Consider the following 15172-nt stretch of genomic DNA (forward strand, 5'->3'; position numbering starts at 1 on the left):
TTCATGTCTGTATCCACAGCCTGGTGGATGACCGCTGCGTCGTCCAGCCCGACGCGGGGGACCTCAACAATCCTCCAAAGAAGTTCAGAGGTAAGAGACGCCGAGGGCCGACTTCCCTCGTCCCCTCGTCCTCCTGAGGCCTGACATCATCACACTAACTGCTGTCTGTTTATACTGTGGGCTCTGCGAGAGAGACACTGCTGAATGTGTTATGCTGTGTTTCTTTGGTGACAAGCCACAATACCCCTGCCCACTGGACTTCAAACAGGGCTGCCTTTGACAATGTTAATGGCGTGCGTGTGCGTGAGTGCGCGCGTGCATGCTTATGCGTCCATGCATGTGTTCGTGTGCTTGCACACCTCGTCCGTGGCAGCTGGACAGAATCAGCTCTGATGCTGATTTGCTGGAAAACAACACACTTGAAAAGCTGCTTTTCAAGCGAAAGGCCTTGAGATGCCTCTTTGGGTGAACCCCGCTATTATTAGCTCCCATGCAGGAAGTAGAACTCATGACCCTCGGTTCTCAGGCTGGAGGTTTATATCTCTGGGGAGAGGCCTGGCCCGACATTGTGCAGAGAGCACGAGCGTATTGAAGGCTTGTGTAGTGTATCTTACAGGTTCTTGGACAGCATATAAAAACAGTGCTTTTTTCTGATCTCTGCTGAAGTAATATTTGATTGAAAAATGCAACATTGTTGGACTGTTGGTAGGTAAATTAAGTATTTATGACCAAAATATTGTATTTCTTGTTTCCATTGTTGCATTGCAGCTTCTTTTATGGCTATAGATCCATCATATCTGTTGGCCTTTGCAACGTTAAGCAACTTGATTTTAGAGAGTGAACATTCCACCTACACACGATCACTCTTGGCATTTAGGATGCTTTCTGCTTTCTCAAGAGCCTGAAGAAGATTGCACTGTATTTAGAAAGCAGAAAGCTTTGATGTGAGCAGTGCCCAGACAGCTCATCTCTTCAGTGGGTCTCTGGTGTCCCAGGACAGGTTATCACCCCCGAGAGACAACGGCTGTCACCACAGCGATAAACACGCACTGCACACCGATACCTCCACGCCGGCAGCAACATGAAAGACGAGTCTCTCGCCCTCTGTCTTTGCTGCTGTGTGTGTGTCTCCACAGCTGTCAAATTTATTCCATAGACGTGGGAAGAAGTGGCAAAAACATCTGTCGATTTCCATCGAAGCCATGATCACCAGTCAATGCAGTTTTGAATGGGTTTAAATCATGAAGCATCCAAACTTCAATTCCTGTCTTTTCTAAGACTATTTTTGGCAGCAAACATGTGATTGTAGTGAGGGATCTGCCTATTGGCTCACTTAGACAGGAAGGCTTTCACTAATCACTTTGCCTCGTTTAATCTTCCATCCTCCCACACTCAGTTTTCCCCTTGACTCACGTCACAAGGTACACAGTGCACAGAAAAGTCCTCCTTTAAATCTGACCTGCTACTAAACGTCTTTGTCAAATTTGAAATGATTGTTATTGGTGTAATTTTTGACCTACTTTTGACAGCAACAAGAAAAAAAAAAAAACACGGGGGCAATGAAACTGTAGCTAAAGCTGCATGTGCAAGAGATTTTTTGTAATTCTATACGTGACTCTACAACCCACTTGCACATAAGCTATGAGTGCTGTGTGGCGTTTGTCACCCCTTCACCACGTCAGCTGGTCCTGACCACAAGAGGCCTTCATGTCCTCTGGATGTCTTACCAGAAGGCAGAGAAAAGTGAAGATGGGTGCTATAGCATCATATGGAAGAGGACAGCTAGAAGTGAAGTAAAACGTAGCCTGTAATGTAATAGAGATTGAGATTTGTGAGGGTGAGTAGGCAGACAACAGCTTGGCATTAAAGGCTAATTGCGGGGTTTTAAACATGAAGGTCAGTTTACTCATCATGGGGAATCCTACGGAGCATGTAAAGATTGCAATGTGTGTGACTCTGAAGGAGATTCATGAAGTGTGACAAACAGAACACCTGCAGCACAAAGTGGAGGCGTGGAGGCTGAAAGACATGCAGGGAGGGTTTAATGATAACATGCTTTTGGTTTCATTACGGGAAATGTAGGATCTAAAAATCTGTATATTTGCCGAGTCCTGCTGCTTTCATTCTGATGATTCTTTTTTTTTATCTGTCTCTCTCATGTCTCAATTTCAATTTCATGAAAATGCAACTCCAAATTGCTCTATCACACCCTTAAAATGGTTGTTTTGACATTGCTCCTTTTGGCTTATAGAACAGCCTGCATGCTTTCTTAAGAACATACTGTATTCACATAACTTGCAAAGAGACAAACTGTTTATTGATATCTCAAGTACAACCCTGATTCCAAAGTAGTTGGGACACCGTGTAAAACGTAAATAAAACAGAATGTAATAATTTGCTAATACTTCTTCACATATGCTCAATTGAAAACAGTACAAATACCACATAACCTCATTAACTTTACAATTGAAAAAGGATATTACTACATGGGCTCAAGAATACTTCGCTAAACACAGTTCATTTGCTTTCTGTATTTATTTAGTTCCACACCGCGTCCCAACTTTCTTAATGTGTCGTATTAGCAGAGGACATTTTGTTTATGTCTCTTGACACCTGCACCAGGACTTCACAAATCAATCGACCTTTTCAAAGCGGACATTGTAACTGCATGACCGCATTCCATTTAGCTGTGTCAGGAAATCATACAGTAGGCTTTTTGGTCACAGTTGGAAAAACAACTCAACTTATGATGATGAAATTTCATTTAGCTGCTTCAGTTTCAGGGTCCTGTATCGTGCATGCTGACTCACTATCACACTGTCATGGCTTACTTGGACCTTTAGTGTTGTTAGTAACACCTGTGCTTTTCCAACTATGACCAATCAAAATGAAAGCTGTTAAAACATCCTACATGCATGCCTTTAGACATCAATCAAACTGGGTCTTTGGAATGACACTGCCAGGTTTGCTCACAAATAAAATGCTGTATGCCTTTAAAAGATTCTACACAATTCATATTTCTCATGATCTTTCTGGAGCTGTCTCACCACTATTTTCTCCTAGCTGTTAGGGGTGCCTCTGTCTCAAATCAAGCATTTTAGAGTACATGCTGTACGTACTAAAACCTAAAACCTGTAGAGTCTGTATCAATGGAGCAGTGTAAATGAAATATAAAAAAGGGTCTGTCCTGTTGTGTTGAGGCCTTCCCCGGATATAGAGCATCAGGAGTTAAACTTACAACATCACAACATTGAATAACTCAAATTATGAATTACTATGAAGTTTAAAAATATAATCCTGCTGAACTGATGCTGTTGTTGGGGGAAAAAAATAAATAAATAAATACACTGGAGCCTCTCAATACACAACACCGGAGGCAAGTCATAGTCAGAGCTGCCGTGAGGTCATGTGAGAAAGCTTTCTGCTGAAGTCTGAGGATAGTACGTCTTTTCTGTTTTTCATGATGCACGATGAGACAGATTGTGTAAAATAATCTACGAGTGACCTGAGCCTCTCCTGAAGCCAGGGCAAATATTTTCCTCACAAGCTTGAACTTCGCATAGATAACAAGAGTAAAACAGTATTAAAACCAAATAAGAAGCAGGTGTTTGTTTAAGTATCCACAAACACTGTCGGGCAAACTGTGCTTAGGCATTGATCTTTTTCATCCTTTGGGAAGGTCTAATTTGAGTCCTCCGGGGTTTCCTCTGGCAGAGCAAACACACTTCAGTTCCTGCTTGTTTTGGGGAGGCTCCTCAGCTGTTTGAGAGGGACACGGCTGCGCGGAGATAATCCTCCTTAGCGGACGCTATAAGGGCACGAGGCCAGACTAGCCATGTCCACTTGCAGGGCCTTATACTGTCATTGCTGAGGTATGCTCAACATTTCCTCCTAATGTAAACACAAGCACCCTCCACACAATCACACTCTCACTCATGTGGTCCGCATGCAAATGCTGAGACATCTGGACGCAGCAGCCTCGCTTTGTCTTTCACCCGGACATCGTTTGAAATACCGACACGCACACACACCTACACACACTCAGATAGCGTAGTGAGTTCAGCAGAGTGCACGGAGCAGCAGTCAGCACATCCACGGCAGAGAAAAATGCACTGTAACAGCGCTTCATATTAGTTGTTTCGAATAATCCTCCTTTGTATTAGTTTTGATTTCTACGTCATCACTCAGTTGTTTGAGCGTCGGACCAGTTGTCTGATTTGAAGTTTCTACGGTGGCAGCTTGATTTGTTGTGTGCTGAAGTGGCAGTGTAAATTGAATGTGGCATTGTTCAAATGTCATCCACTTTCATTTTAATCATCAGTCACCAATCTCTGTTCAATTGTGGTCAGCAGGCTCGTCACGTCTTCCTAAAAAGAATTTGAGTGGTGCATTGTTGTGAAATGTTTTCATCCATCAGTTTTCTTCTGAAAGCTGAAAACTGTCAATGCTTTTCTAAGCTTTATGCAATCCAGCACTGTTGACATACAGTAGTGCACAATAAGCCATTAGGTGCCTTTGGCCAGAGCCAGCCTTTACTTATTTCTGATCTGTATGTCCATCTTACCCAGACCTTATATCCAGATTGGTGAACATGGAAGCTGTGTGCATATACAAAATCTTTGATCATCACTGGTTGATTGTATAGGGATAAAAATGGTCAGAGACAATCTTAAACACAACACAAAGAAGACCACATCAAGGCATCCTCTGCTTGTACTAAAGGAACAAAAGTTCGTCTTTGTGCTCGTTTGTTATCAGCCTGACATTTTCATCGCTAGACCACGAGCATGTGGAGATCATTATAGCGGATAGGGTCTCCTTGTCCTGGCTTGACATGTCTTGGGTTGTTTGTCTTTGACTATTTTTGTCACCTCATTTCATATCTCATCTCCTGTCCTTATTTCCTTTTATGTCTTTTGCATAAAACGCTTAAACCTCATAAATCTCAAGAAACTTTGGCACATTAACTCCTTGCCACCACCTATCTGTTGTCAGCCCAAACCGCCATTGCGGTCAGAGACACGCTGCAGGCTAGTTGGGTGGCTCGTCTGAGAAAAACACCAGAAGCTGTTCTGTCTTTAGTCCCTTCCTCTCCTAATAACCACATATATTGCTTTCCTGTCCATTGACGAGAGAGGCCTTGCAGGAAACAGTCGAGAGAGGCTGCTGTCGGTTGACCCATTTATTGTCTTAGATGTAATACCAGTGATTAGTTGCTTCCTCTACAATATCTCCAACAGGATAAGAACATTGGAGCGAATAGCAGTTTATACAACCCAGATCGTTGAGGATATTGTTGATTTAACACAGAATAGAAGAAGTATTGTGTAACGTGTGTCTTTAGGTGCTTTGCCAGACTTATGTTGTCTAATTGCTGCAGGGATGAGCCGCTGAGACCTCTTACAGAGGTGCAAGCAGGCCTCCCTGTTTGTGTTGGAACACTGATGACTACTTTGTAATGTTGTAATGTTGGAGTTTTTGTCTCACACAACGGGCTTTATCTGCTTTTATGAGAGGGTAGCAGATGATGTGGCGGAGATGGATGGATGGATGAATGAATGAATGAATGGATAGATAGGTGGATGTACTTTATTGATCCCAAGTTGGAATAGATGGATACGCAGTCAGTCAGTCAGTCAGTCAGTCAGTCAGTCAGTCAGTCAGTCAGTCAGTCAGTCCCACATCACCAGATATTTCTCCAGAGCACTGTGTCAGTGCTGGAGAAAGGTCTGGCTGCACTAATTATCATTCTGGTATCAGAAGAAAAAGCTCTGTTGCTTCTTTAAACCAATCACAGTTGTCTCGGGATGCCGCGATGGTGCCCTTGCACAATAGTGTCAGTGGAACTTGTTTTTCTGGAACATTAGCATGTTCAGAGGTGAGCCCTGGCATTAAAATGGCTAAATCCTTGCAAAGGTAAGGATAACAGCTGCTGGCTTGTTTATGTTTGTACTGTTAGTGGTCAGGTTAGGGTTAGGGTAACCATTTTCAGCATCGAGCCACGTGCAGGTTGTCTACTTGGAGATTGTTGTTGGTTCCCATCATGACAAGGATTTTGAAAATGGTAACACACAGATAGCGGAACAGCTTACCATTGGCCATGTGAAATCGGCAGTCAGTGGCAGGCTTATACCCACAGTCTACATCTGGTGAGTCAGATAGACCTATGGATGGATGGATGGATGGATGGATGGATGGATGGATGGACTTTATTGAGCCCAAATTGGGAAATTCTTTTTACAGCAGCAGGTTATCCAGGCATTGCACTAGCTTGCCCTAGCCCTCCCCAGGTGTGCTACAGCTGATTTGCTGAACAAGGTGCACCTGACCTCAGACTGAAAGGCTGAAAAGCTCCTGTGCCAGCATCAGAATAGAGGCCTCTGGCATGCGGACTGCTTGTCTGGCTGCCTCTCAGCCTGGGATTTTGTGTTGTGTTTTGACCTTGCGTCTTTTGTTAGATTTCATGTAATGTCTTGGTTGTTTGTATGTTAATAAATCCCGCTGTTTTGGTGCTTGAGATGGCTCTGTGGTGGAGTTTGAATTTGTGGGTCTGCACTAAATAAACTGTGACCTCTTGAATTGTGTACCATTGTGAGTTATGCAGCCCTGTGTTGTCACACAGTAGATCTAATTGAAAGCTGTTGTGTGTGTCGTTGCTCCTCTCACAGTATCACAGTATTGTGGCAGTTGTGCTCTTCGACAAAACTTCCTCCGAGGGAAATGATCTCTGTTGGCTGAGCATCCTCTCAGTCATTTTTATGGTTGCTATGGCTACAAGCATCTTCCTCTTGACCCTCTTGAATCTGGTGAAGTTTATCAGTGAGTGCAAAATTTTTATGAGCTTTTTTGTTGAACTGTGCACGTCTGAAGAGCTGGTGTTATCTCTCTGAGCCATCTGTGGCTCTTTTGCAGACCACTCAAAGCGGTATTGCATGACACCAGTGACATACCAACACATCAACAGTCACATAAATCATTTAAAGCTCACATCCAGACATGTTTTAAGGCATGTAAGATACTTTGCCTGTTTCATTTATGTGTGATATGTTTCCCTTTTTTCAAATTCAGAACCTATGAATGTGCAAATATTGTTGATTTTTAAAGCTTAAACTACCGGCCCAAGATGTCCCCTACCTCACCGAATGAGTGTTTGTGTCTTAGTGTGCCACCATTACAGCTTCAGCGCGCCTTGGCATTGATTCTGGAAGCCCCCTGGAGTGATGAACAGCGTTCTTCCAGAAAATATTCCCTCCTCAGGTGTTCTGAGGTTGGTGGTGGAGAGCACTGTCTAACACAGGTGTTCAGCTGAATGATATCTGGTAACTGCGGCGCCCGTAGCATCTGATTCGCATCATTTTCATACTCCTCAAACCATTCAGTGGTATAATATAATAATAATAACTATCCCTGTTCTGCTCACACACTCTGATCATGTCCTGCATCGACTTTCTCAGTCGCCTGAGGACATATCGCACCGATGTATGTGCATTACAGTTATCAAATGTGCACTGCCAAACACAGTTTCCAACCACATTTACTGATGTCTTTGCTATAAATCTAAATGCAGATGTGATTTTAGTCAATGTTCCTACTGGAACACTGGCCACTAACCAATCTTTGTGAATAAATGTCCCCCAACAATGAAACCACTTTCAAAGTCTCTGAGATCTTCTCTTCTTTCCACCTTGATACAAAATCAGACTCAGCCGGGCCTGCTCAGCATGTTTATAGATGCCACAGAGCATGACTGGATGTTAATTCCTTAATTGTACCATGCAGTGCACCTGTGTGGAAGCGTCTGCATTCATCATGTTCCTCCACTCATTTATTCTGGTTTTTCCCTTTAATTTGTCACCTGTCTGCAGTTGTGTTGGCACAATGAGCAATATACATTTTTGAGTGAAGGGAAAGCTAAAAAACTATCAATGAGCACATAAAATATAAAACAACAGATTCAAGACTTAAAAAAAATACGCTGTTAGTTCTGTGCATATCACATTAAAAGGAGGTGTTGCTGAAAAAAGCCATGTGTATCCATTCACACTTACCATGCATGTAAATAGCTCTAAGTTACTGTAGTTTTGACTTGTTCTGTGTTAGTGCTTCCACAGTTCTGCATCAGTTATTCTCTGCCGCTCAACAGTGCGTCATTATGAAACTCCTGAGGCTTAACTCTGCATTCATGCGTTCACATGTGTTAATATTCTGTAGGATTATCAGGGCCTGGTCACTGCACATCAGTACAGTACAGTATATGGACACAGAACAGGCTCATAGACAAAGTAGTTGTGGACAGAGACTTCTGTTAAATTCAAGTCAGACTTAAGTGACACAGAAGTAGGACTTGTGATGGGACTTGGACTTGACTGTTTTGTTGAACTTGACTCCTTAAAAAACTGTCCTGACTCAAGACTTGAAAGCGCATACAACCCCCATAAAACAGTAAATAATAGTTTTCATGCATCCAGTCAGAGACATCATGTTTTCGAGTTGTCTATCTGCCCCATTCCATCTCAGAAACGTCTTGAGGGACTGTCTTCAAACTTGGCACAAATGTTCACTTGCACTCAAGGATGAACTGATTAGATTTTGGTGGTCAAAGGTCACCGTGAACACACACAGCATATAACTCAATAATTCATAAGCTGATTAAGACAAAATTTCTCACAGATGTCTCAGGATAAAATGATGAAGACATTTTATATCCAAAAGGTCAAACATCATAATGTTCTTCAAAAACACTTTTCTGTCCATTATTCAACACCGTAACTCAGGAACAAAAGTGGAGATTGTGACCATATTTGGTCAGATCCTGAATTCTTTGCAGCATCCATATTTGAAGCGCTGTAGTTCCACCACAAGCTCATTGGTTCTGCTGATATTGAGCTTCAGGTGATTGTCGTTGCACCATGTGATGAAGCTCTCTGTCAGTCCTCTGTGCTCTGTAAAAATGGCCTGTAAGTGAAGACAGAATGTTTCTGACTGGAAGTTATTCACTGCAATCATACATGTCAGTACAGTGATAACTTAATACACTTAATACATTTTATTAAATTCCTTCAATGTCTTCACTACATGTGTTGTATGAGTCAGAACAAACAAATGGATGTAAATGGACTGCAAATTTACAGGTTCCCGGAGGCAAACAATGCCGAGGTGGCATCATCAGAAAGCAAATATTTCAGGAAAAAGTCGAACTTTTGCTTTTAAGAGGTGCTTCCTCACTTCTGTATTGCACTTGGTGGATGACTTTTCACACTCATTCTTCTTCAGAAAGTTGCCTCCAGAGTCACAGACAACATGCAGCTGTTTTCAGAGGCTGTGTAGCACACATGAAGGCTGTTTCCAAGCCTTCATGTGTAAAATCTTAATTTTTAGCCCTGTGCATTTGGTCTCAGCTCCGTAAAAATGCTGTCAGCACCTCTAATGCAGAGTCATTTCAATATTAGATGCTCAGAGGCCTGAAAAGCTCCCAGTTGACTTGCGATTTGCTTAAAAGCCTTGTGACCTGCCCTCAAGGATGTGCGACTTGATTGACTTGAGGCTCGATTTGGCCTTGCCCCATAAACAAACAGTAGTGTTAATTTTTTATAGATTCGCCTCAGGGCTCCATTATTTTAGGCTAGTGTTTGGAATCGCGCGCAGGGCAGATCGTATCAAAGACAGCTTTGTTTATGAGCTCAAATAGTTTGAGTATTTTGAGTGCTCAGTGTTTAAGGGGTAGGTGCTCCGGTAGTAAAAGATTGTTTTAAGAATGTTAATGAATCATTGAGTTTCTGCCCTCTGGACCAGTCCCACCACGTCCCCTGCCTGATGACCCCAGCACGAATTCTTGCCACAGATTTCAGCGTTACTGAGCTGAAGTGTTTTCTCGCCCAGCTGACTGTGATTAAAGGCAAACCTTCTGTCACACACTGCACTCATTCAGAGTTTGTTAAATCTCTGATATTAAATTAGAAGACTGCTCACTCATCAGACAGGAGCTCCCAGCGTGCGCGCATGTGTGTGTGTGTGTGTGTGTGTGTGTGTGTGTGTGTGTGTGTGTGTGTGTGTGTGTGTGTGTGTGTGTGCGATCATTTCCACTTGTTAATTGACTCCATTTCCAGTTACTGTCTCATCATCTGGTATGTGGGACACGCATGTGAGCATACATTTATTCCCTCTGCAGAGTTAAAGAGCTCCACTTCTCCTCCCTCTTACCCCCCTCTGTCTCTCTGTCTCACATTCTTTCACTCTCTTCCTCATTTCTCTCTCACTTCCTTTTCTTTGTTTTTCTAGCCGTATTTTAGGTCAAACTAAAGTAAACCATATCTGATGAGGGGGCTGAGGAGGGGCAGCGGGTACGGGAGGGGCGTGAGGAAGATTTGCAAGATAGAGACCGTTATTAGTTCGGAGAGAGAGAGAGTGGTGTGTGAAATGGTTTGAGGAATTCAGAAGGGAGAAGGAGGGATGATAGAAAATCGAGGGGGAAGATAGGGAGTCCCCACCCTCTTCTCTCTCCCTCTGTCATCCCACTCCCCTTCTCTTGGCTGGCCTTATTTGGTCATGTTACTGAGGCTACAGCAGGAGGAGAGAGAGCGAGAGAGAATGGGGGAAGGATGGACAGATTGTTCTTTTTTCTCCTATTTTCGCCCTCTCAGAGTAGAGAGCTTCGGTCTGATGGGAGGTGAAGTCAGAGGAAAGCCAGGACCCGGAGGGAGGAGTCGCTGATGTGCAGGAGTTTAACTGTGCGGGGAAAACTGTCATAATAGTTCATGCGTTCTGTAAGCTGCAGAGCTAAACTTTCGGCCGGTGTGAAAGCGCCTGTGTGGCTTCACTTGCGCTCGTTGTGCAGCTTGATGCAGAAGAGGAACTCTTCTGGGACAGAAGAGGAACTCTGCTGTGCTAGAAGCGCGTCCTCATGCAAATCGAGGGACCGTTCGCTGGTTTCTGCAGTATCTATGAAAATGAGCAGCACAATCAGAGTCTGCTGACGACAGCGTCATCGCATCGTTGCTGCGGTTACGAACTGACCATGACTTAGTGCTGTGTCACATCATAACACACACACACACACACACACACACACACACACAGAAGGTTCTTGTGCCCTGTCACTTACCCTACTCTAACCACAGGATGAAACCACATATTACTATTCTTACCAGGGGGTGCGCACACACACACACACACACGCACACACAAGCACGCATGCACCACTAACCCTAATCCACTTTTGGGGACATTGCATTACATTCATTTCCTGTAGACTTATCTTAATCATAACCATAACCACTGCTTGCCTAACCCGAGCCTTAACGCCAGTCTTCACCCTAAAACATAACGATGTACATGTGAGGACTTGTGTTTTGTCCCCATAAGGGAGACGAGTCCCCATAATGTTATTTTACTTCCTCACAACATGAGAAACACACGTCCACACACAAACACATGCTTTCCCGGCCCTCGTTTCTCCTCCTCCTCCCTGAAGCAGACAAAGCCCTTTGATCTCCATGAAGGAGGATCGTGAATAGGAGGGGAGTGTGTGAAAACAGTGTGTGTTTATATTGTGTGCCTGTCAGGTCTTTGAATATGTCACCTGACCTGTCGCGTCGGGCTCATTTATTAAGTCAAGCCTGTTTTTATTTTTTGTTGCTGAGCATCTTGTGTCTTCTTGTTTTAGCAGCTCAGGCCTTCAGTGTCTGTTGGTTTACGCTAATCTGTTGCTGTGACCTGTCTCCCACACTGGAGCACCAGCCTTTTCCAGCCTTCACTCAGAATGCATCAACATATTTCTCTTTTTTTGTTTTCTCTCTCTTTGATTTAAACCCATGTGCTGCTCTTAGCGATAAACACTGCGGTAAGCCTCCAGTCTGTGTTTGTCTGAATGTATTCTCCCCGTGCCTGTCTCCATCTCTGTCCATCTTCGTCTCTGCATTCATTTCTGTCTGTGTCTCTCTGTCCAGACTGTCTGTTCAGACTGTGTCCCATGAACCGCTACTCGGCCCAGAAGCAGTTCTGGAAAGCAGCGAAGCCTGGAGGGAACACGGACACAGTGCTGCTCAACAAGCTCCATGTAAGCGAAGTGACGACATGCTCACCTCCCTGCAGTCGCTACAGACCAGTGCACTACACACACACCTGTCCTCACAGGCTCACAGGATGAAGAGGAGAAAGGACAGAGCTGCATAAGACTTCACTTTTTTCTAATCTTGAAGTTTAGATGGCAGATATGGTTTAGACTGAATGCAAAGCCACACAGTGAATACATAGAAATGTTATGTATGTTTGCTGAGGTGGGATTCTACAGTCCTTTTATAGACATTTCCGAAGTCTTTCACTCTTACTGTCCTACCTTTCTGCCCTCTACACTCTCCCGACTCTCTTTCTGCTGCCTTACAATACCATTTAAAGCAATCTGCTATCTGACCACACAGTCATAAAGTGGAAAATTGCAATCTCTCCTGCGTTTCCATGGAGATGTGAGCCAGAGTTTTTGGTTAAAGCCCCTCCGTTGAGGCATACGTTTTTGACTAAGAACTTTGTAACTGCCATGCAGCTAACCAATCAGATTACTTCTCGCGCTGCAATCAGTGAACAGCGTTGCCGTTAGGAGGTGTGAAATATATCGTCTTAATTCTTGACTGCACTCCTCTGCTTGTCTCCGTCTTGCCTTCCAGCATGCAGCTGACTTGGAGAAGAAGCAGAATGACTCTGAAAACAAGAAACTGCTTGGAACAGTAATTCAGTACGGGAACGTCATTCAGGTTTGTTCCTCTGATGCTGCAGAGCTCCGTACGCCAAAACAGGCAGAAACAAGAACAATGTCTTTCCACAGGCTGTCAGTATAATGTCAGTTATCCTGCAACACTAAAACATTCACTCACCCACAAATTATAAATGATATATTCACAGTTTAAAATCCACACTGGGAGGTCTATGTTTGCTTGTACCTGTCTCTGTTCAGCTTTATTGTCCTTGTTTTTAGCCGTGTGTCTGTGTGCCTTCCTTATTATTGGATCTGTGTGTGACATACATAGCAACTTAAAACAGGAGTCAGATTGCTTTTATGTGTACACATGCTTTGCAATAAAGCAGAATCTGATTCTGAAACGGCCATCATCTGCTTGGTATTTAGTCAGATAAACTTTGTTTGGACTTTCACTTTAACTGAGATTATTCTGACATTCCATCAATGGAGGTGATTTAATCTTCCAAATTTTCCAACAACTCTTATCTTAAATTTCATCCTGAGTGCATGTTGAGCAGGCTCCTCAATATTACCCCTTAAACAAGAAGTAAAACCATTTACATATCCTAGTATTACAGGGTTGTGAATTTTGGCATAGGCCCAGTGAAAATGAAGGAGGCAGAAACCTCCAGCAGTCATAGTGAAACTGCAAATTTCTATAAAAGAAATATGCCGTAATGTGTCCTAAAGAGAGAATGCTGGGTGCAGGCTCATATATCAGTTGTATAACACACGTGCACATTGACAATCATAATATAAGCCAGAAAAATATCTGGAGGACATCCACAATTCAAAGATGCATTTCAGGCTAGTTGTCGAATGAAGCAGTGTAGCTCTTTATTAGATGTCTTACCTGCTAATTGACATTAGTTTCTTAAATAACTCCACTGGCAGTAATGAGAGTGTTAATTAGCAGTGCCTTTTAGAGGCAGTGACTCCTGGCCCCAGATTTCATCATGTCCACTTGTCTGTATTGTCTGACACTGTATCCTGTTTCTGCTCAGCTCCTCCACCTGAAGAGCAACAAATACCTGACAGTGAACAAGCGTCTGCCTGCTCTGTTAGAGAAGAACGCCATGAGGGTGATGTTGGACACTGCTGGAAATGAGGGCTCCTGGTTCTACATCCAGCCCTTCTACAAGCTGCGCTCCATCGGGGACAGTGTGAGTCATCATACTGTATGTGCACGCCTGTGGCCATGGTGCACCGTGGGAATGCTGCACTGTATGTCAGTCGACGTCAGGCCAACTGAAGGACTGAATCATACGTGGGATGATTTTACATTTTAACACATGTAATACATACATACATACAGTGGTAAATCAGTATTATAAGGTTAGTCTGCAGAGGTTCAGACCTCGCAAGCACAGGTCATCTTTAGCGTCCTAAGCCTCAATGTGAGGCATCCATCCGACCTCATCTATCCATGGATGGACCTGTGCCAGTGCCCAATTGGTGTTTACCTGATCACAAATCTCTTGTTGGCACAGGCTTGTCTTTCCCTGCAGCAGGAAGTAGTGGGCTGGTGCCCAAGGACAAAATGAACCACGGCATAGACTGGGCCTCTCCGCTAAGCTCCTCTCAAAGTGGGTATGGCACAAGGCCTAAGCAGCAGCAGGCCTTGGACAGAAAGAAAACTGGAGTCACTCCATAACTGCTGAGAATAGACAGAAAGGAGTGACATTCAAATGGATACTGATGCTCTCTGATGCATACCTACTGTCTATGCATGTAAAGTTGAGTATATGTCTGCTGTTGAGTTGTACCGCACTCAGGGTGATGTACAGTACTACAGCACAATACATTACTGTTAACTAAAACCTTCCATAAATTTAAGTTCAACCCAATAAAATAACCAGACCCAATGTCTTCAGTGTGTGCATTATGTCCTGGTCTCTTCATCAAACAGAATCAGGTTTATTGCCCAGTAGGAAAAATACACAGTAAAAGATATAAACTTAAAATATATGAAATTGCAAAAAACGTTTTGACCCAGTAATGTGCAAAGGTTCACAGTATAAAGTACAATGTGTGCACTGCACAGAGATAATACCAAAAAACATTGTGGGGGTCCTGGGCCTTGCTGATGAGGCCAGCTGCAGACGGGAAGAAACTGTTCTTGTGGCGTGAGGAGGGGACACGAGATCGTGTCCGGTGTGGTCATGGTGAGCCACATCATTCCTCATCTCAGGGTCTTGGAGGCGTTTTTATGTTTCACTGTGTCTGTTTTGTGTGTGATTGCAGGTGGTGATCGGGGACAAAGTGGTCCTTAACCCAGTGAATGCTGGTCAGCCGCTCCACGCCAGCACACACCAGCTCGTGGATAATCCAGGATGCAACGAGGTTGGACTGAGCTGCTGCAACTCATCCTTATTCCTCAAACGTGTCTGTGGGAGCGTCTGCTGCACAGAATCTAATTATGGCTTTTTTTCTCAGAACTGC

The 15172-nt window shown here is 43.7% G+C and overlaps 1 protein-coding gene across 6 annotated transcripts in view; it reads left to right on the forward strand.

Annotated features, from left to right (window-relative positions):
* LOC143336581 (inositol 1,4,5-trisphosphate-gated calcium channel ITPR1) overlaps nucleotides 1-15172 on the forward strand; it is a 68867-nt gene that overhangs the window by 3790 nt on the left and 49905 nt on the right. For all 6 annotated transcript variants that reach the window (XM_076756826.1, XM_076756834.1, XM_076756842.1 and 3 more), the window contains exons 3-7: nucleotides 20-90; nucleotides 11946-12055; nucleotides 12660-12746; nucleotides 13735-13893; nucleotides 14975-15073. In XM_076756826.1, coding sequence (XP_076612941.1) covers nucleotides 20-90; nucleotides 11946-12055; nucleotides 12660-12746; nucleotides 13735-13893; nucleotides 14975-15073 — 526 coding nt within the window. The remainder of the gene's footprint in view (nucleotides 1-19; nucleotides 91-11945; nucleotides 12056-12659; nucleotides 12747-13734; nucleotides 13894-14974; nucleotides 15074-15172) is intronic.

The sequence above is a fragment of the Chaetodon auriga genome, chromosome 2, assembly GCF_051107435.1.
Source record: "Chaetodon auriga isolate fChaAug3 chromosome 2, fChaAug3.hap1, whole genome shotgun sequence".
NCBI lineage: Eukaryota > Metazoa > Chordata > Actinopteri > Chaetodontiformes > Chaetodontidae > Chaetodon > Chaetodon auriga.